At 34.9% G+C, this 20517-nt stretch overlaps 1 protein-coding gene across 3 annotated transcripts; it reads right to left on the bottom strand.

The window, feature by feature from the left end:
- Positions 1-1530: 1530 nt before the first annotated feature.
- LOC149140230 (pentatricopeptide repeat-containing protein At3g12770-like) lies at positions 1531-5765 on the bottom strand. 3 transcript variants are annotated; one of them, XM_089447674.1, is made up of 2 exons: positions 3381-5765; positions 1531-3176 (listed from the first exon to the last, which is right to left on the bottom strand). In XM_089447674.1, exons 1-2 carry the CDS (start codon positions 5543-5545, stop codon positions 2393-2395), a joined length of 2949 nt encoding a protein of 982 aa, XP_089303800.1. In that variant the 5' UTR covers positions 5546-5765; the 3' UTR covers positions 1531-2392. The 3 variants fall into 3 exon arrangements, with proteins under 3 accessions (XP_089303800.1, XP_089303798.1, XP_089303799.1); XM_089447672.1 differs by having other exon boundaries at positions 1532-3894; positions 4033-5765; XM_089447673.1 differs by having other exon boundaries at positions 1532-4197; positions 4366-5765.
- Positions 5766-20517: the final 14752 nt, after the last annotated feature.

Genomic DNA, 20517 nt, shown 5'->3' with positions numbered 1-20517 from the left:
TGTAGAAACCTTTAGAGCTATGGGGTCAAGCTGGGTTGATACGTTGACTGAGTTTATTCAGAAGGGGAATAGTATACTTGTGCTAGAATATGTGTGAAATGGACTTGGAGAAGGGCCTTTCAGAGGCATTGCAAATAAATATGGATGTCTGGAGCTACAAGCAAGGATTAGCCTATGAGCAGATCTTTTTTAAGTGCAACTTTTGCCACAAGTATGGACACTTCGCTAAAATTTGCCCAAGGAGTCAAGAAACTCAGTATTTTCCCAAGCATTCAATGAACCCTCCCAATCAGTCAGAGCAAAACTCATTTAAGACAATGACCAACAGACATGGAAAGCAATAGCTGAAGGTGCCACAAACCCAAAGATGTTCTCCAAGGGGCCACCACACCTAAAGGAATCTGAGAAATATCTTCCTCTATAAACAATAAGAAATATAAGGTCCTTGAAGTTTTAGAAGAAGTGGAAAAGAAAAATGCCAAGGCTGAACCATCTAAGATTCCTGTGAATCCTGAAGGTGGAGAAGATCCAGATTCAGAAGGTGAAGATCCATTTAAGTCTCATAGAGATCTAATCGTTTAGTGTCTATTATTGCAATAGAGATAGAAGAGGAGGATGCAGAGGATGACGAGGAAGAAGTAGAGGGGGATTAGAGGAGGAACGAGAAAAAGGCTCCCAAAGAGGTAGCAAGTGTTCCAAATCAAACAATCCCCTTGAACGAGGATGTAGCTCAAGCTCAAGAAAACTCTTCAGCGCATATATTTCATTTGCATGAGTCTTTTGAATCTCCATCGTGCACTGAAGCAGTGAAGAAAGGATCACATCCTTCCCCTCCCCACGCGAGGAGGGAAATCAAATCAGGAATGATGGGAAAAAGAAACAGAAACAAATATTTCTTTCAGATGCCGGAGCTCCTTAGACACATTGTTTAAGGGAGGGATGGTTCTCCAATCTAGTCAAAAATAATGTCCTCTTTTTGTATTCTGTTAGGTAATCAATGTGTTAAAATTTACTCACGTATGCGAGAATTAATAAGTGCAGACATAAGAGAAAGCATTGGAAATTTCCCTCCTTGTGTTTTGAGGGGAGGTTGAAAGATCTGCAAATGGCAGTCAACATCTTTAAATTTTGTACTCCTATGCTGTCCAGTTTAGCCATAGTCTCTTTTAATACAAAATATAACTGTTTCTGGTAAAACAAAGAAAAAGAAAAATTACAACAATTATAAAGAAGAACCTAGCGTCTTCTGGAAATTCAATCACCATTTCAAGTGCCTACCCGAATGCTACCAGATAAATTACAGTGTGTTGTCCATGGTCCTCAACTATTTTTCATTTTTCTCATATATTTTCTAAATGAGAATAATCCATCTTTCCATGAGCTTGATCGTTGCCAAGCAGATATTATATTATCTATTGGAAATTTTGTCATAGCAACATCACTTGGATTTGGAACCCATGTCTTGTCCAAATAACATTTATTATTTTATATATTTGAGCTAAAAACTTGTGCTTCAAGAATTCGTCTCAATTCAAAATTCATGGGCTTGCAAAGTGCTGACTGTAAAAAGCAGGAGCGTTTTGATAGTCTCTACATCATTGATATCTCCCATTCATCACTTTTTAGAATTCGGACATTGTTTAAAACTTTGCAATATCTCAATCATACCCCGCCGGAGGCTTCCATCCCTCATTGTTTGGAAAAACAAGAAGGGAGTAGAGATGGAACGCTCTCCCTGCTCCTACAAAATTTTGTTTCTCGAATTGGGTTTGGGATGATAAGTTCTTGCTACCTGTCCCTCGTTGTGCCACCTTTTGACCATGGGGTCTTTCTCCTCATCCTGCTGCTATAGAGCCCTCCTTATTGACTTCAGCTTTCCTCTTCCATACATTACCATTTAAAAAAAATGAATTAATGAATTATGGTTAGCCCAATCTACTCCAATGCATATCATCTCTAAACAGTATAACTACCAATTAAGATAGCCTTGACCTCGTAATCTACATTAAGTGAAAAGCACGAATAAGATATAGATGCCACCATGCATCAAAGAGACAAGAAGGGGGAAGATGGAGTGTTGTCTTAGCTCTCTTACTTCACCTAACTGGAGAAAAGTGAGCTTGCTACCCGAGTCCCCACTCTCATCTCTCTTTCTTGGGTTTTCGAAGCTATTACTTTTTGTATCTATGGTTAGAGCTCTTCAACAGGATTTCAGCTTATGCTATCAGCCTATCACTGTTCTGACCCAATACATAAACACTTCCCACATTACCCTGTTACGCCCTTAGGTTATTTTATGTATGAAATTAAATTGAAAAATAGTTGTGGGCTAGCATTTTCACAGAAGTTTGTACCTATGCAACTTGTGTTTTTGAACTCGCTTCATTCACTATTACCAATATTCACCGCAAGAACACAACCCATCCTTGAAATGGTGGAAACGATATGCATCTCTCATAATAATTTCTCGCATGACAATTTTGGAAATGAACTTGGTGGCAATATGACAGTCACCACACACACGAAGGTTTTTTGTGATCCGAATAGGAGTCCCAGGCCTTGTGCTAATAAGCCCAAAAGCAATGGCCAGCCTCTCACTGTGACTACAAAGCATGTTTTCCTTCAATTCCTCCTCCACATCATGCAGCACAAAATCTGTGCTAGGCAAATACCCCGCCTCCTTCATCTGCTTGTCCAAGGTTGACAACATTGCATAAATTTTCTCCGACTGAGGATGTGATCTGTCATCTGCAAGGAACGCGTGAATCTTGTAGTTTACTTCAATCAGACTGCATCCTGGTATTTTTTTGAGTCCCCTATCTTTTATCATTGTCCGCATTTTTACCACATCATCCCACCTGCCAGCTGCAGCATAGATATTTGACAGAAGTACATAGTACCCTGCATTTTCTGGCTCTAACTCAAAAAGGCGCTTCGCCCCGAGTTCTCCTAGTTGAACATTGCAGTGAATTCTACAAGCACCAAGCAATGCCCCCCACACTCCAGCATCAGGTTCTAATGGCATTTTTTTTATAAAGTTGTAAGCCTCATCCAGATGACCAGCACGGCCAAGAAGGTCAACCATGCAAGCATAGTGCTCCGTCCTAGGTGTGATGCAATAATCTCGAGACATGCATTCAAAATATTGCGAGCCCTCACTCACTAGGCCTGCGTGACTGCAAGCAGACAAAACACAAACAAAGGTGATGTGGTTTGGGTTAATATGCGTCAATTGCATTTGCCGAAAAAGTTCCAAGGCATCCTTAGAATTTCCATGCATCCCATAGCCTGCAATCATTGTATTCCATGAGACTACATCTTTTTCTACAATATTTTCAAAGAGTTCACGTGCAATACTTATATTTCCACACTTGACATACACGTCAATGAGAGCAGTTGCTACAGAAACATCTGACTGAAGTCCATTCCTAATTATATAATCATGGATCCGTTTACCCTCCTGCAGAGCTGCTAAATGGGCACATGCTGGGAGCACACATGTCATGGTGACAGAGTTGGGTTGGACACCTGCAAGTTGCATTTCATGAAAAAGTGTCAAGGCCTTGGCAGCATAGCCATTCTGAGCATAACCAGCAATCATAGCATTCCATGTGACTACATCTCTTTTCGATATTTTGTCAAACAACCTAGCCGCAACTTCTATATTCCCACATTTAGCATACATATCTACAAGAGCAGTTCCCACAGAAACATCTGATTCCAATCCACTTCTGATAATGTATTCATGAACCCTCTTACCTTGTTCCGGATCTGCTAAACATGCAAATGCAGGGAGCAAACTTACCATAGTGACTAAATTGGGTGTTACTTGAGAAAATTGCATCTTACTAAAGAGTGTAAAAGCCTCATTCGCATCTCCATTCTGGGCATAACCTGCAATCATTGCACTCCATGTGACTACATTTTTCACATTCATCGCATCGAAAAGTTTCATAGCAAGTTCCATGTTTCCACATTTAGAATACATGTCTATAAGGGCAGTTCCCACAAAAACATTTGATTCAAACCCACATTTGATGATGTAACTATGAGTCCACTTGCCCTGTTGCAGATCTCCTAAATGGGCATATGCTGAGAGCACATTCACCATGGTGACTGAGTTGGGTTTCATGTCTGCAAGTTGCATTTGATAGAAAAGTTTCAAAGCTTCTTCGGCATGTTCATTTTGGGTATACCCTGCAATCATCGCATTCCATGACACCACATTTGTTATAGAAAGTTTGTCAAATAATCCTCGTGCAACCTGTAATTTCCCACACTTTGCATGCATAGTTACCAGGGAATTCCCCACAGAAACATCTGACTCAAGACCACTTTGAATTATATAATCATGGATCCACTTGCCTTGTTCTGAAGAACCCAAATCCCCACAAACTGACAACACATTTACAACGGTAACAGAGTCAGGTTTTAGGCCTGCAACATGCATTCTGTGAAATAGGGACAAGGCCTCCTCTCCATATCCATTCTGCGCATACCCTGAAATCATGGCAGTCCACGAGATCAGATTTCTCTGAGGCATTTTGTCAAATACTCTGTGTGCACTTTCTATATTCCCACATTTAGCATACATGTCTACGAGAGCAGTTCCAACAGAAACATTAGACTCAAATCCCGTTATAATTATATAACTGTGAATCGGATCAGCTTGCTGCAAGCTAGCTAAATAGGCAAATGCAGAAAGCACACTCACAATCGTAACTGAATTGGGTTTTGCATCTGAACGCTGCATTTGATTGAAGAGCGTCAAGGCCTCAGGAGAGTGCCCATTCTGGGCATATCCTGCTATCATTGCAGTCCATGAAACCACATCTCTCTGAGACATTTTGTCAAACATTTGGCGCGCATTCTCTAAATTCCCACATTTAGCATACATGTCTATCAGTACATTCCCCATATAAACATCCGATTCAAATCCAGCTCCAACAATCTGATCATGGATCTTTTTGCCTTCTTCCAAATCCAATAAGCCTGCACACGCCCTGATTGCAAAGAGAAAGGTGAACTTGTTTGGCTCAATGTCTGATCCTTGCATTTCATAATAAAGTTCAAGTGTTTCCTGCCAGAGTCCTTTCCTGCTATAAGCCCTTATAACTGCATTCCATAAGTAAACATTCCGTTTACGCATTCTGTCAAACATATTGCGCGCATTCTTCCAGCAATCCCAAGTGCCATATAAAGTCACAAGTTTGGTAGCCAAAACTATGTTTTGTTCAAGTCCACTCATAACTATCCGGGCATGGATTTGTTGAAGCTCATTCATGCTCTTACACACCTGCAAAAGAGAAGAGAAGGCTTTGAATCCGAGCGAGTAGCCTCTACATACTGTGCTGGTTTCCTTGTTTTGCAATTCCCAGCCTAGACTTTGAGCGTTTTGTTGTTCAACAGCGTCAACGGTAGTAAAGATAGAATGATGGATGTCCAGACAACAACGTATGTGAAAATACTTTAGAGTTCTTATTATTTTGTGAGAAATGCAGTGTTGAATATGAGCCGATACCATGGTTTCCAACGTCAATACCATTACCGAATTTATCAGAAATAAAATACGCCATGAATGAGTTGATTCAGCGTAAGGCTGCAAATCTCCTGTAATGCAATAATGCCTTTAAAATTGTGTATCAACAGAAACGCTACTGTACTAGTCGGGAAGGTAGAGATAAATATGGTATGGACAATACTAGGTGTCTGGGTGAAGATACCTTCATTACCATATGATAACAATAATAATGTAAGTAGGAAATCCTGAGCATGGGAAGGTAACATGAATGGGAAGGGGATTGATGAACTTGATTATACGTAAAAGTATTGAAAGCAACGTTAACAAATTATTTAAAACGAGATTAACTTTAAATGCTTCTAGTTTTTCCATAATTTTTTTTCTAAATAGATTATCTTAAGGGCTTGTTATCGGTATAACTTTACAATTTTTTCTATGGTCTTTGAAGGTCTCATATTATAAAATGAAATGCTTTTATGTTTTCACATTTTTAAAATAATAAAAAATACATACTCTTTCCTCGTACACTTCTTTTTTCTCAATCCTTATTTCACAATAGAGTTGATGAAAATTAATTCTTCTGTTTATAATTCTAAAGTCATCATAAATGCCCTCCTCAATTTAAAAAGGGAATACTACCAGATTAAATTGTCAGAGTAGTTGGTATATTTGTCATTATAACCATCACTTGATATGTAAACACTCATGTTGATTTAATTCTGAGGTCTGAGGTCTTGATATTTCATTTTTATTGATAGGAGGGAAATGCTTATTTTGAATTTTATAAACACCTTATTAATATGTATGTTACTTTATTTTCTAATATTTTCATATATTACATTTTCATCATAAGTATCTTTATGATCAATATGTTAACAACCTAATTGGATTTACTTTGTTATTAGTGTGTGGATAACATTTAATATGTTTATACATGGCTTTCACAATGTTTGGAATCTTATGGTGTTTTTAATTGAAGCAACCCCTTAAGTTTCTTTATGTGAGGCTTTAAGTTGATTCTAGACGTCTATAATTATGTATTATATATTTAAGGCTTTTTGCATTATAATTGTTAAAATTGATTTATAAGTTAAGGTTTTTAATATGAGTTTAAAGTTGATATGATAATTCTTTTATTTATTTGAATTTTTTATAATGTTTAAAATAATAAAAATAATATTATATATTTGTTTCTAACAAATAAAAAAATATATGTATTTTAATTGATTTATATGTATTAAGAATGATAAAAAAAAAATCATGTAAAACTTTTACTGAAAATTTCACAATCTTATGAAACCATTTTAAAAAAAAATTATGTATAATTTGAAGAAACATCAAATCATGGCTATACATATATTTACATTATGAATAGTTCAAAAAAATAATAATAAATAAATATTAATCATAATTAAGATCTTTTTGATAATAAAAGATTTACCATTCAAAATTTATTTTGATGTTTCAATGTTTAATAAATTTGAATTAGAGATGAATTTATATTTTTATACCTTCCTAGAGTTTGTTTTAGTTAGGCTAAGCCTAATGCTTTTCTTTTAAATATTTATTATTTCTTTTAAATATTTATTATTTTAACATATTTTTGATATAAGAGTTTATTATATTTATAGATAAATAATTTTGAATTAAATAGGTGTAAAAGCAATTTTCAATTTAGAAATCTCAACATTACAACTTTGGTGATAAAATGATATTTTTTGCTAAAGGTAGGAATTATTTAGAAACATTAAAAAAATGTTGCAACACAATGTTTATTTTAATTTAAAAAATAATTTAAATTGGCTTTCCAAATATACCATGTTGCATATAACTTGTAATCTTTCTATATTTCCTCAATTCTCTAAATTGACAAGTGATACATGCCAAGGCTCTCCTTGAGATGAGGTTGACTCAAAAACACAACAAATAAACACTCAACAACAAAGTAGATCATATATATATTTTGATATTGCTTATAGGGTTGATCATCAACAACTATTATAACAGTATTTGGTCGTAATTGACCATTACTGATTGTATTGGGTAAGATATATCTAGTCTAGTATGCTTGCTCCACTTAATTCAATTTTAAAGAGAGTTTCACTAGGTACATATGCTTTCCCTTAAGGAAGCATGTGTCATACATACTTTCCTTTCATGTAAGGTGTGTATACATTCTAAAAAAGGTAAAATTTAAAGTCTGCATTAATTGTGCACTCTAATGTAGGAATTATGGGTTTCTTACGGAGTTGTCTTTAGTGCGACTTTTTGGACTTTACAGTGTCTGAATATGGAGGAAAAATTTGAGGTGAAATCTTGATTTGTGTTATTTAAAGTGTTTTTTCCTATATATATGGATTCAACGCCCTGAGAAACCCCTAGGGCACTTCGATTGTGTAGTGATTACCCATCAATCTTGTGATTTCAATAAATTCCCACCAAATTTTAGAGAAATTAAACAAGAAAAACCTACCGGAAAAGCTTCCAAAAAATCTCACTAAAGACAACTCGGTTTCTTACCATTGTAAAGCCCTACTTTCCATTTCCAATGAACTTCACTAACTTCTAAGAATATAAATAATGTTCATATGTTGGATATGGGACCATTAACCATTCTGATACCCTTATACCATAACATTGATTAAGATCCAAGCTTTGTAATCTTATAATTACTTTTTGCATAAGAGGCAGGTACTAAGCAGCAACGTTACCTGTTACACTTGTTTGCATCTTATTCATATATTTTTTTTAATGCAAAAATTTGCTTAAATTATGGTGGGAAGTAACTCACGGTAAATGTGTTTTAAAGATTTTAACTTTAGATGGTTTTCTTGCAAAGATTAAGAATAAAAAATAACTACAAAAATGTTTTAAAAACATGCAACAATATTGCAACAATATACATCAATTATGGAATAAGATATGTGAGACATTTCTCCATATGATATTATATTGCGCAAAGGTTGCAATAAGACATTATGGAATAAGATATGTGAGACATTTATCCACATGGTATTATATTGCACAAATGCTGTAATAAGATATTCAAGTAATGGTCCAATCAAATATTTGATAATAATATTGAAAAAATATTTCTTTTTCAAAGTTGAACATTATAAATTGCATTGGTGAATGTGAAAGTAATAGTGGTCAATGACAAATCATTTGCAACTTGCTCATTTGTTAGGAAAAAAATGCACTTTAAGAACATGATCATGATTGAGCTTTCTAATGAAGAACATTTCGAGCTTAATGTGTTTGTTGAAACGATGTTGAATTAAGTATTGTGTTTGTTGCAATGATGTTGAATTAAGTATTTGGAATGTTTGATGGTCCACTAATTGTTTCACTAGAGCGTGGTTGGATGTTGCTTTTGGAATACAAACTTTGAAAGGATCTGTCAATGCCATAAGCCCTCTTGAATTGCATTAACCATTCCTCAATACTTTGGTTTACTAAAGATAGATGAATAGTTTGTTGGAGGCTAGATCAAAAGATATATCTCTATCACAAAACTCATTTTGATTGTCTTAAATGAAAGGTTCCTAAAGCAATATGATAGTTAGAGTTATTAGAGTAATTTATTATAATTAGAGATTTAATTGGAAAAAATAGAGTTAGAACAATGTTTTAGCCTGATTGTTAGAAGCTATGCCTAAGCTCTATGATTATTCTATTTTTATTCGTCCTGGGAGACCAAAAAAACACCACACCTACCACTTTTAACAAAACCTTCCTATTATATTAAAATATAAAAAATATCTATATAATTAAATATAAATTGTTACTTTATTAAAATATTTTAAATATGAGCCCCAAGAGTTAGCTCAATCGGTCAAATCAAGTGCCTTGCCAATGGGAGGTCACAGGGTCGAATCTCGAAAGCTCTTGGGGTTAGGTCAGTAAATAGGCCGAGGGGTGTTGAAGCCTTCGGGTGCGTGCACCCAGTGTTGAACAACCCTGGATGTAGCGGCTACCCATTGACCCAGGTATCCGTGAACCAGAAAGTGAGAAAAAAAAAAAAATAAATATATCTAGCATTTAAGAAAAACAACTTTACCGTGTATATTAGAATACAAAAATATGAAAAAAATTTGTAAAAAAATAATTAAATCATTTTCACAAATATTCTAATTGTGTGAAAAAATAATCAAATAATTTTCACAAATATTCTAATTGAATGTGACATTGATCTTCCTCTACATGTTAATATTTTTGAGAATACACAACCTTCTTATATCAAAATATGAGAAGCATTTGTAAAAAAAATAAAACATTTATTTAAAAATAAATAAACCGAAAATGAATAGAAAATTTATTTTACAAAATGAATGAGCTGGAGGTCCATTTATATGTATATATTTACACATAGAGTCAAATGGTGATAAAGCATAGTTTGATGTAAATTTTTCAAAGAAGGATAGCGAATTGAGAGGAGTTGAAACCTTAATGGCTTGCAAACTGAAAATAACGTTGAATTAAATAAAATCGAAATAAACCATTCAAATGCCTTATGCTATTTGAAATTGGAATGAATAGTAATAAAAAATAATTAAAAATAAATAATAAATTAAAAAATATAATCTGCAATTGGACCTCATGCGAGGGAGAAACTTGGTTGAAATAAATAGAATCCAAATAAGCAATCCAAATGCATTATGCTACTTGAAATTGGAAAGAATAATAATTAAAAATAAATAATAAATTAAAAAATATAATTTATATTTGGACTTCATGTAAAAGAAGAATTTGGTTTTTTCATTGAACATTCAAAAAGAAGAATTTGGTTTTTTCATTGAACATTCAAACTTATTTTTACATAGTTTGAGGAGTGCATAATGGAAAATTGGTTTGACTATATGGAGCTCAATCCATGTGTTGTTCCTTAAGAAACCAATTTCTTAGCTGTAGGGAAATTGTGCTTAAGACATTAATAAATATTATTTACTGTTGCTTATTTGTCACTTAGATATATGTTGTGTCTTTAAATGAAGGACCTGGAAACTTGGTCTTTAACCCTTAGTACATGTATGACCAGAACATCTCAGAATGCCATTTGTTGCTAGATATAAATGATGAATGAAGAAAGCTTGAAGGAAAAGTTAAAGATAGTATGTTGATCTTTCACAGAAACTACTATCCATCACTTAGAAGAATTATGGAAATGAGAACTGAATCATAGACAATATGCTGCTTAACACAGAAACTACTATCTGTGACTCTGGGAGAAGTTAAAGATAATATGTTGGTCTTTCACATAAACTATTATCTATAACTTAGAAAAGAAGGTGGGAACTTCAAGTATAGGAGCGCTCTTTTAAGGAATTTTAACTTTATCTACATAAGCAAATAAAGACCTACAGCTTCATTACTATACTTGAAAGAAGAAAACATAACATGACACATAACAGAAAAGGTTATAAAATTATACCCGACAACTCATGGAAACTTCTGATTCTTTCATTAATCAACAATGATATCAGGAATACAGTGGCCTAGTCTCCGGGTTCTCTAAAATTCGAACCCTTTCTTAGTAAATTTTCCTCTTTTTATACATTGTGGAATAGTTGTTGATTTCTAGAACTGCCCAAATTATCTAACTGTTTTTCTAACTATATGAAGTAAAAACTATTACAGAATTTTACAGAGGGTAAAAGACACCTCAAAGAACATGAAAAAACAAAAACATAACTGGATTTAGAAGGGATGATAACTGTTGGCTTGCTCTGCTGATCCACTACCGAATTCCTCTGTAAATGCCCTAATGATAATTAATTCGTTTTAGTCGTAATGAAATATGTTTAGTTTGTGTAATCCTGAGCTTACATGGGCATTCTGATTGGCCAAAATGCAAAGAAACATACTGGATTGTCTTCCTCTTAAGCTTCGGCTCTAACCCTAATTTCCCACTTTACACAGTGAAATTAACACAAACCTTTGATTAATACAGAACTCAAAAGAGTTAATCCTGCTTTATAAACCTGTCAAATCTGCCCATTCAGCGCTTCGTTGACTTCCATCGCAAATCGTAATCGGCCCGATAATCACTGTAAAACTTAGCTTACGTACCCTTAGGCTACATAACTATGGAAGTGTTGGACTTATGCGTAAATCCTTTATATCTGTGCTTTTCTATTGTAAACCTTTTATAAAGAAAATATATTATAAAACATGCTTTTTCCGCTTTCAATACGGGCTCCACACAATTTTTGAGGTATACCTTTCCGCCAATACATCCCACTGTAGATCTGCGCTTTTCAGATCAGACGGTCTATAAAGGTTTCAGGTGGGACATAAGCCCGGAGAATACCCACCCGAAATAAGCGGTTTCCTCTCTCCACCCGGCTTGAATGATATAAGTGGGATCGGGTGAGTTCCAATAAAAACCATTTACTGTTTTTGCTCCGCCCAAAAACTTGCCTTATAACTTGAAATCTGCGTTTTCCTACGCCTTGCGGACCTGCCGGACTTATATAACATAATATATATCAACTATTGGATCCGGCCCGTTGCAAATTGCAACCGGCATGCCATATACATATATATAAAGTGTTATGCGATGATCGCAGACCTGCCAGGCTTATAAATCATAATATGTATATGCTTCGAGTCCAACCTTTCTATTATAACCCTTTACAATAGAAATACATATAGAACTGCGTAAACAAAATACATATGAAGGGCTTTTAACATAGCGGACCTGCCGGACTTTACAATAAAACATATATATATTTCGGGTCCACTATCGTGAATCGCAATCGGCAAAAGAACCAACATATATGCATAAAGGCATTGCGGACCCGCCGAAGCTATTAAGCACATTATATATACATTCGGGTCCGGCGCTTATCGCGGATCGCAATCGGCGAGATCACATATAAGCCCGTACCCGCCGAAACTTTGCAACGTAATACATATATGTTTTGGGTCCGGCCCGCGATTGCAAATCGCAATCGGCGCTATCGGCAAAACCAGTCATATATACCATTGCGAACCCGCCGAACTCTATAAAGCAGAACTTATAGTATTTTGGGTCCGACTTTAACCCTTTTAACACTTGTTTCTTTTGCAACTCCGACATATTACTTTGTTTCTTTTGTGCTTTGATTCCAATATACAATTTGTTACATCTCCCTCTTGCCTTATCTTTTTTCAAAATATTTTCCAAGTGATTTTTTGAATGAAACAAAAAGATACATGTTACAACATCTGGCTCCACCTGGGGATAGTGCTTTTGCCACAGAAGCACTAAGAACCACAGATTAGTGCCTTCACTTCAGGCATGGAGTCATATATTGTTTTGCATAAACTGAAATGTTATGGCATTTGTACACTGATTTCACTCTGGTATTTACAATGAAATGATGCTTATTCTTTAGAACTGGAAGTAGTGCTTTAAGTATTGCCCATTAACAGGCAGCTGTAGAGTTTCACCATCAAGATTCTCAAGGATGAAGGTATTATTGGATCTCACTTCAGAAATTCTAAAAGGACCATACCAGAGAGGATCAAACTTCCCATGTTTACCCTTATCTTCTCTTCTGGTATCCCATCTCAATACTAAATCTGCAACTTTAAAATCAATTTCCTTGGCTTTCCTGTCAAAAATATTTTTCATCTTGGATTGATACATAATCAAGTTGTCTCTTACCTTGTCCCTGTTCTCGCTTAGCTCCACCACTTTGTTCATTCTTCTTATCAAAGCATTTGGTTCTTCTTTCGCCTCTTGAATCATTGCAATCACTGGCTTTACAAGTTGACTTGGAAACAGAGCCTGAGTTCCATATACTAATTCAAAAGGTGATTTCCCTGTAGATCTTCTTGTAGTTACTCTAGCAGCCCACAGAGCAAACTTTAACTTAGAATCCCAATCTCTTTGATTTTCTGCAATGGTTTTCTTAAGGATCTTCATCAAAGTTTTGTTAGTAGATTCAGCTAATCCATTTCCCTGAGGATGGTAAGTTGTTGAATGGGACAAAATAACATTATACTTGTGACAAAAAGCAATGAACTTACTTGAATTGAAGACTTGAGCATTGTCTGTTATAATTTTAATGGGGCATCCAAATCTGCTGAAAATATTTTCCTCCAGGAACTTCATTACTATTTGATCATTTGCTCTCTTAGTAGGAATTTCCTCTACCCATTTGGTGAAGTAATCAGTTGCCGTGAGAACCCCCCTATCTTGTCTGCTTGAAGGTGGATTGATTTCTCCAACAAAGTCCAATCCCCATTGTCTAATGGTTCCTCTATGAAAATTGGAATCAAAGGTAAAGGAGCTAATCTCTTTTTCTCAGCAAAAAGCTGACACTTCTGACAACTTCTAACAAACTTATATGTATCACCAAATAAAGTAGGCCAATAAAATCTTGCCTGAAGGATCTTATGTGCAGTTACTTTCCAACTGTAATGTCCTCCACAAAACCCCTCATGATAATCTTTGATTGTTTCTGTAAATTCATCTTCTGTTAAACATAGCAATAAAATTCCAGCAAGATCCTTCCAGTACAATCTGCCTTCCACAATCACATATGGTTGTGCCTTGATCTTTAGTGCCCTATACTTTGTTCTATCTAAGGATTGGGGACAAGAAAGAAAGCACAAATAATGAATTATATGCTTATACCATTCTGAACACAAAAATTTATACCTAATCTTCATACCTGGATCTTGCTCTCCTTCACTTTCTTCAGCTGCTTTTTCATCCACAGGTGCCAACAAGTTAATTCCCAATGCCTGAAAGTTTGATTTTGTCAACATTTTTTCCAATCCTTGTCCTTTCACCAACTTTGTGGGTTTTATGTCCAAATCATATTCTTGGATCTTGGCAATCCACTTTCCTCTTTTGCCTTCTACATCTCCCTGTAGTAATACATCTTTCACTGCAGCATTTGGCACATAAGCAATGATTTGGGACTGCAGCACATAAGTTCTAAAAGCTTTCAGGGCTTTTACCAAAGCATACACCTGTTTCTCAAGAATATTATATTTTAGCTTAGAATCCCTAAGAATCTTACTGAAGAATGCAACTGGCTGCTCTCTCTCTTCATCATTCTTCTGCAGTAAGACATCAGTGATTGAACTTGATGATGAAAATGAAAAAACTTGGAAAGGTTTTTGGTAATCAAGGTTGATTAAGATTGGAGCTACCTGTAATGCCTCTTTAATCCTGGAAATGATTCTCTAGCTTCTTTGGTCCAACTTACTTCATTCTCCTTCTTTATCATATTCGTAATTTCTTTTAAAATTTCCACATAGTTGGATACAAATCTTCTCAGGAAGTTTATCTTTCCCATAAACTTTTGAATATCCTTTTTACTCCTAGGCAATGGTATTTTTTGCACAGCTTGTACTCTGGCTGGATCTATCTTCACTCCTTCTCTGGAAACAATGTGTCCCAATAGTTTTCCTTCTTCCAGAGCAAAAATGGATTTCTTGGGATTTAAGGAAAGTCCAAATCTTCTACATTTATCAAAATTCCTTTTCAAATGATCCAAATTTTGTTCATCAAACTTTGAGAAAATAGTAATATCATCTAAATATATTACTACAAACTTATCTCCAACAAAAGCAATGTCCATAGCCCTTTGAAATGTAGCACCTGCATTCATCAATCCGAAAGGCATTCTGGCATACATAAATGTTCCCCAGGGAGTTGTGAACGATGTTTTCTTCTGATCCTCCTTATCCACAGCCACTTGGTTATAACCAGAAAATCCATCTAGCATTGACATTCTAAAAGATCACGTTACTTTTTGTAGCACATGATCCATCTTAGTCAATGGATAGTTATCTTTCAAAGAAGCCATGTTGAGATTTATGAAGTCCGCACGCAACCTTATTTCTCCATTTTTCTTTCTCACAAGTACTAAATTAGCCACCCAATCAGAATACCTGAGTGGGACTATTATTTTGGCATCAAGTAACTTCTTTACCTCCTTTTCAATTGATGGTAGAAGCAGAGGATTTATCTATCTAACCTTCTGTTTGTAGGGTTTAATCCCCTTCTTCAAAGGAATCTTATGCTGAATAATATTTACATCATAGGTTTTGAGATCTCCATAGTACCATGCAAAGACATCAGCATAATTCTTGAAAAGATTAATATATCTTTCTTGAAAATTAGGTGAAACTCCGGCATATAATTTGACTAACCTGGGATTTTCTTGAGTTCCAATGTTGTGATCCTGAATATGTTCATCCTGTGAGATTTTCCCTGAGTCCACAGCCACGTTATTATAATTAAAAAGCCTTTCAAGAGAAACAAGTCCCTTTGGCAGAATATTATCTTTTAATTGAAAGATCTTCTGATTTGCTATTGAATCTTTTAAACCATCGGCTTCTGCAATTTCTGTCATCTCTTCTTCATCCTGATCAATTTTTGTGACCTGGAACTCTTCAACCATAGTCAAAAACTCCTTAATCTGTTGGTCATCTTCAAAAACTTGCCAGTTCTTAACATTATCAGGAACATAAGGTTTGTGTCTCATTTCTACCTCATATCTTAGTCTTGGATTGATAGGAGGCTTGAAAGTGCTAGTAGCGACAACCAATGAATCTACCAATCTATTCTCATCTCTTAGAATGAATTGAATGTTAAAAGCTTCAAAGAAGTTTTCAATCAAATCCCATACCTCATTTCTGTATGCCCAGAGCCTAGGATGCTTTGTTTGGCAGTGATATTTTATCTACTTAATAATTAGCTCTGAATCTCCAAAAGCAGAAATTGACTTGACTCCCATCTGTTTGGTTGTTTGTAGAGCAATAATCAAGGACTCATATTCTGCCACATTGTTAGTTGCCTCGAATTCTAATTTAAAAGATAAAGGGAACATATTACCTCCAGGTGCAATTAGAAGAAAACCAACACCTGCTCCCTCCTTGGAATAAGCTCCATCAAAGAAGCATTTCCACACTTCTTCAGTTTGCAGCTCTATAATTACATTGGCTAAAGCAATCTGCTTCTGATTATCTTCAGCTAGCTTTGCATTATCATGCAGTGTGAAACAAGCAAAGTCATCCTTCTCCTGACTATATATAGGTGAATTGCTTGCTCCATTTTTTGTAATTGTTTTTACAAACCTAGTTTCTCTGTACAATCTCCTCTCCTCCCCACCAAAAATCGGTATAACAGCATATGTAAAATCTAGTTTCAAAACACCTCCCAATTTAGCCCCCCAGGACCTAGATAGAAGCATTCCAAATCTAGCAGGAATATTTGCTACTACAACATCCATGACCAAGCTTCTAGCTAGAATTTGGGCTAGTGATACTACCAAATCCTTAATAACCCCTAGACACTTTACCTTGTTCGAATCAAAAGAATACAAATCCCTATAGGGTTTGGTCACTTGTAGATTTAGTTGCTTCATAATTGACAAAGGCATAAGATTATGTGAAGCTCCTGAATCAAACATACAATTATGTAGGAGGAAATCATGAACCAATAGGGAAATATACAAAGGAGGTATTGAAGAATCTACTTCCTCTACATGTGGACCAAAAGCCACTACTGGTTTATCTTCCTGCAGATTTATTGTGTCATTTATATTCTCATTTTCTTTTAAATTAATAAACTCAGCAATCTCCTTTTGATAAGTAGGTGTTTTTGCCAATTCTGTAAGGGGAACTTGTATTCTTACCTTTTTCCAACTCCTTGGTAAGACTAAACAAGCGACCCTGTTTAGCAGTCTTTTCATTCTCATCTTCACCTTTCTTCATGACTGGAATTATTTGAGGAATTGAAACAAGTTTCTCCAAAGGAATTTTTCCAGTTTGATCTTGAGAAGACTCACCTCGAAGCATCTGTGTCTTGTCATTTGTATTTTGTTGCTGATTTACTTTATTTACGTGTTTTACAGGCTAAGATTCTTGTGGAGTCGCCTTTGGTGAGGAAGTTGAAACTTGCTGCTCACTTTCATTTTCTTGATTTCTTGATCTTTTCCTAGATCTCAGGTCATATTTCTTATGTAGTTCAGCCTGCATAAAATTAGAGAATTGTTTCCAATATTCATCAATTTCATTTTCATCATGAATAGCATCTGCTTCATCATACACATATTCTTCTCCTTCAATTCCAAGTTCATCTTCATCTACTACATTTAATGTAGAAATATGATCTTCAGGTTGTTCATCACCAGGATCTGCTCCTATATATAATGGTTCTTGAATTTGGTTTTGATCTTTCCTTTCCTTTTGCAAGATTTGAAAAGGTTGTCTTCTGTATTGGGGATTAAAATTCTTATTATACTATGTTTGTCTCTGAGAGTTCTTATTTTCTAACTCTATCCTATTTAACTTATCTGAAAAAGTTTTAATTACATTACACATATCCTCCAATGATTGACTTTGAGAGGATTATATCTTTGCCTTTCCCTTGTCTTGGGTAGGTTGTGTTTCTGGTGCTTTTCCTGTAGCCACCAGATTTGATTCTATCTCTAAAGCATCTGTTTGGATTTGATCAAGGGTTGGAGCTCTTCTTTCCCTTAATGTGAATCCAAAATTTGATTCAAAAGCCCCTGTAAAAGTTATTTTTGCACCAGCAGGAGGAGGCTTAATCTCTGCTAGAGACTATTGTACAATTTGTTAAATCTTCTGACAAATTCGGCCACAGTTTCATCAGACTTATTCTTTCTGGCATTAAACTATGTTAATGAATATCCATGGTCTCTTTTTTCTCCCCATCTCTAAATAAACACATGTTCCATCTCTTCCCAAGAAGGATTATTAGGAAGTCCTTTGAACCACTTCCTTGCTTCTCCATCCAAGGACTGAACAAAGAGTCTTAGAAAAACATCTAAATGTTCAACATTTAGGCTTTCTGCAAAATTACAAAATACTACTACATGATTCTCTGTTGTCTGTTCATCTTCTCCTGAAAAACGAGGAAGAGTTTTAAGGTAATCCTGTGGCATTTGATTGAAAGGTTGTGGTAGTTGAAGAGGTGCATACCTATTCACTAAGAATGCAGGTGCTGCCATGTTTACTGAACTTTGATTACCAACAGATGTGGAACCTGATTGAGAGGTAAATGGAATGTGCACATGTGGTAATGTGGATATTGGTTGAGGTTGAATGATTATAGTAGATAAATGAAAAGTAACAGATTCTAAAGATTGCTCTTAACAATTAAGTTCTTGAAATGAAGATGATGAAAAATTATCAGATGAATGTTCAAGTGAATTGTTTCCTGATGCAGACAATGTAGGAATTGGTGTAATTGGAATCCTAGACCTTCCAACCCTCCTAGAAACTAGCCTTTCAGGATCTGAAAGAGCTTGAACCTTCTGTTATGAAGTGTCTGATCTTGTATGGGGCCTTATTGAAGCCAGAGTTATTGCTTTGATTCAAAACAGCAAAATATTTCCTCCTCACTGAACAACCAAAGGAAAATATTGAAACCCAGGGAAAAGTCTTCTTGCCTTCTCTCCCAGGCAGCGGCGCCAATTAATGTTGTTCCTTAAGAAACCAATTTCCTGGTTGTAGGGAAATTGTGCTTAAGACATTAATAAATATTATTTACTGTCACTTAGATATATGTTGTGTCTTTAAATGAAGGACCTGGAAACTTGGTCTTTAACCCTTAGTACATGTATGACTAGAACATTTCAGAATGCCATTTTTTGCTAGATATAAATGATGAATGAAGAAAGCTTGAAGGAAAAGTTAAAGATAGTATGTTGATCTTTCACAGAAACTACTATCCATCACTTAGAAGAATTATGGAAATGAGAACTGAATCATAGACAATATGTTGCTTAACACAGAAACTACTATCTGTGACTCTAAGAGAAGATAACTAGCATTTGCACCAGATGTTGCAAAGAAAACGCCGTAAGGCATAAAGTGTGGAAATCCATTATCCATGTAGTGTGTGCATTATTCAACAAGGTGGATCTCTCTAAATTTGTTGCAAACATTTATGTTGTTGCATTGCTAATTTATTTAGAATCTACTACTACCTCCTCTTCTTGGAATATTAAATTTCTTATCACCCCATGATGACAATCCCTCTAATTATTGGCATCACAATTTTTGCACTTTAGTGGCTTTACCTTCAACCTAAAAAAACATGAATTTAAGTCACTCAATTAAAAAGAAATTGCTAAATTTCTATTTATCAGATTTTGAGTAAAAACAATTAATAACTCATATTTACAACACTTCAAATATTTACAACCTATTAAGTCTTGTATTTATAACTCATATTTATAACCCTTTAAAATGAAACTAACTATCTATATTTTTATTAATAATAAAAAGAATCTTCTTTATAAATCTAACACTCACATGCTACTCCTATATATTTATCTTATATTTAATATTGAGTGTCCATCAATTGAATGACAAGATGAAAGCTCAACTTAATTGCACATTTTTGAACTGCTTTGTCGGAATTCATGTCCCATTAATTTAATGGCAAATTGAAGTTTCAAATACAGCATACATTTTATACCAGATTCAGAGAGTTCATGAACAAACTTTCAAGGTTTTAATGGATCCAGGTCATTTGTATTTTCTCTCATATTCTGGGTCGTTTGTATTTTCTCTGATGTTGACTATACTAGCAATTGTCCCAAAAGGTACAAACCTTAATGTCCTTTTAATGATCAAGCCTTATGTGAAAACAATCATATTGATGCACTAGTGTACATTGATTTGTTACATTTGTCTTGGTCTATAATAGAGGTGTAACAAATATGCATTGCAAGGTATGTTGAGAATTTGGTTATCTAGTAAGCTTAGAGTCATTCTTGAGTCATTATCTTTACCATCTCAGGAAGAAGAAGAAGAAGAAGAAAAGCCTATTGAATTGAAAAAGAGCCCTAAAAAGTATTAGGATCCATGGGTCATTTTTTTGCATCATGTAGCAAGATAACATGGCTAATTGATTATGCCACATGAAGAATTAGCCTTTGCCAATATTTAGGCTTATAACTCGGTGATTTTTTATACTAATATTCTTATACCAATTTACCATGATAATTCTATTCTAA

The sequence above is a fragment of the Pinus tabuliformis genome, chromosome X, assembly GCF_031772625.1.
Source record: "Pinus tabuliformis cultivar Carrire ecotype Pingquan chromosome X, CPIR1, whole genome shotgun sequence".
Classification (NCBI taxonomy): domain Eukaryota; kingdom Viridiplantae; phylum Streptophyta; class Pinopsida; order Pinales; family Pinaceae; genus Pinus; species Pinus tabuliformis.
The sequence above is the reverse complement of the archived record's forward strand: the minus strand, read 5'-3'. Positions and strand labels throughout refer to the sequence as shown.

Bases quoted from the DNA above. Each gene is read 5' to 3' on its own strand.
- LOC149140230 (XM_089447672.1), bottom strand. From the start codon at position 5,545: ATGGTATTGACGTTGGAAACCATGGTATCGGCTCATATTCAACACTGC. The intron at 3,895-4,032 runs GTGGGTTTGAAT...CAATGATTGCAG, and splicing joins TCATAGTTACATCATCAAAT to GTTATGCCCAGAATGGAGAT.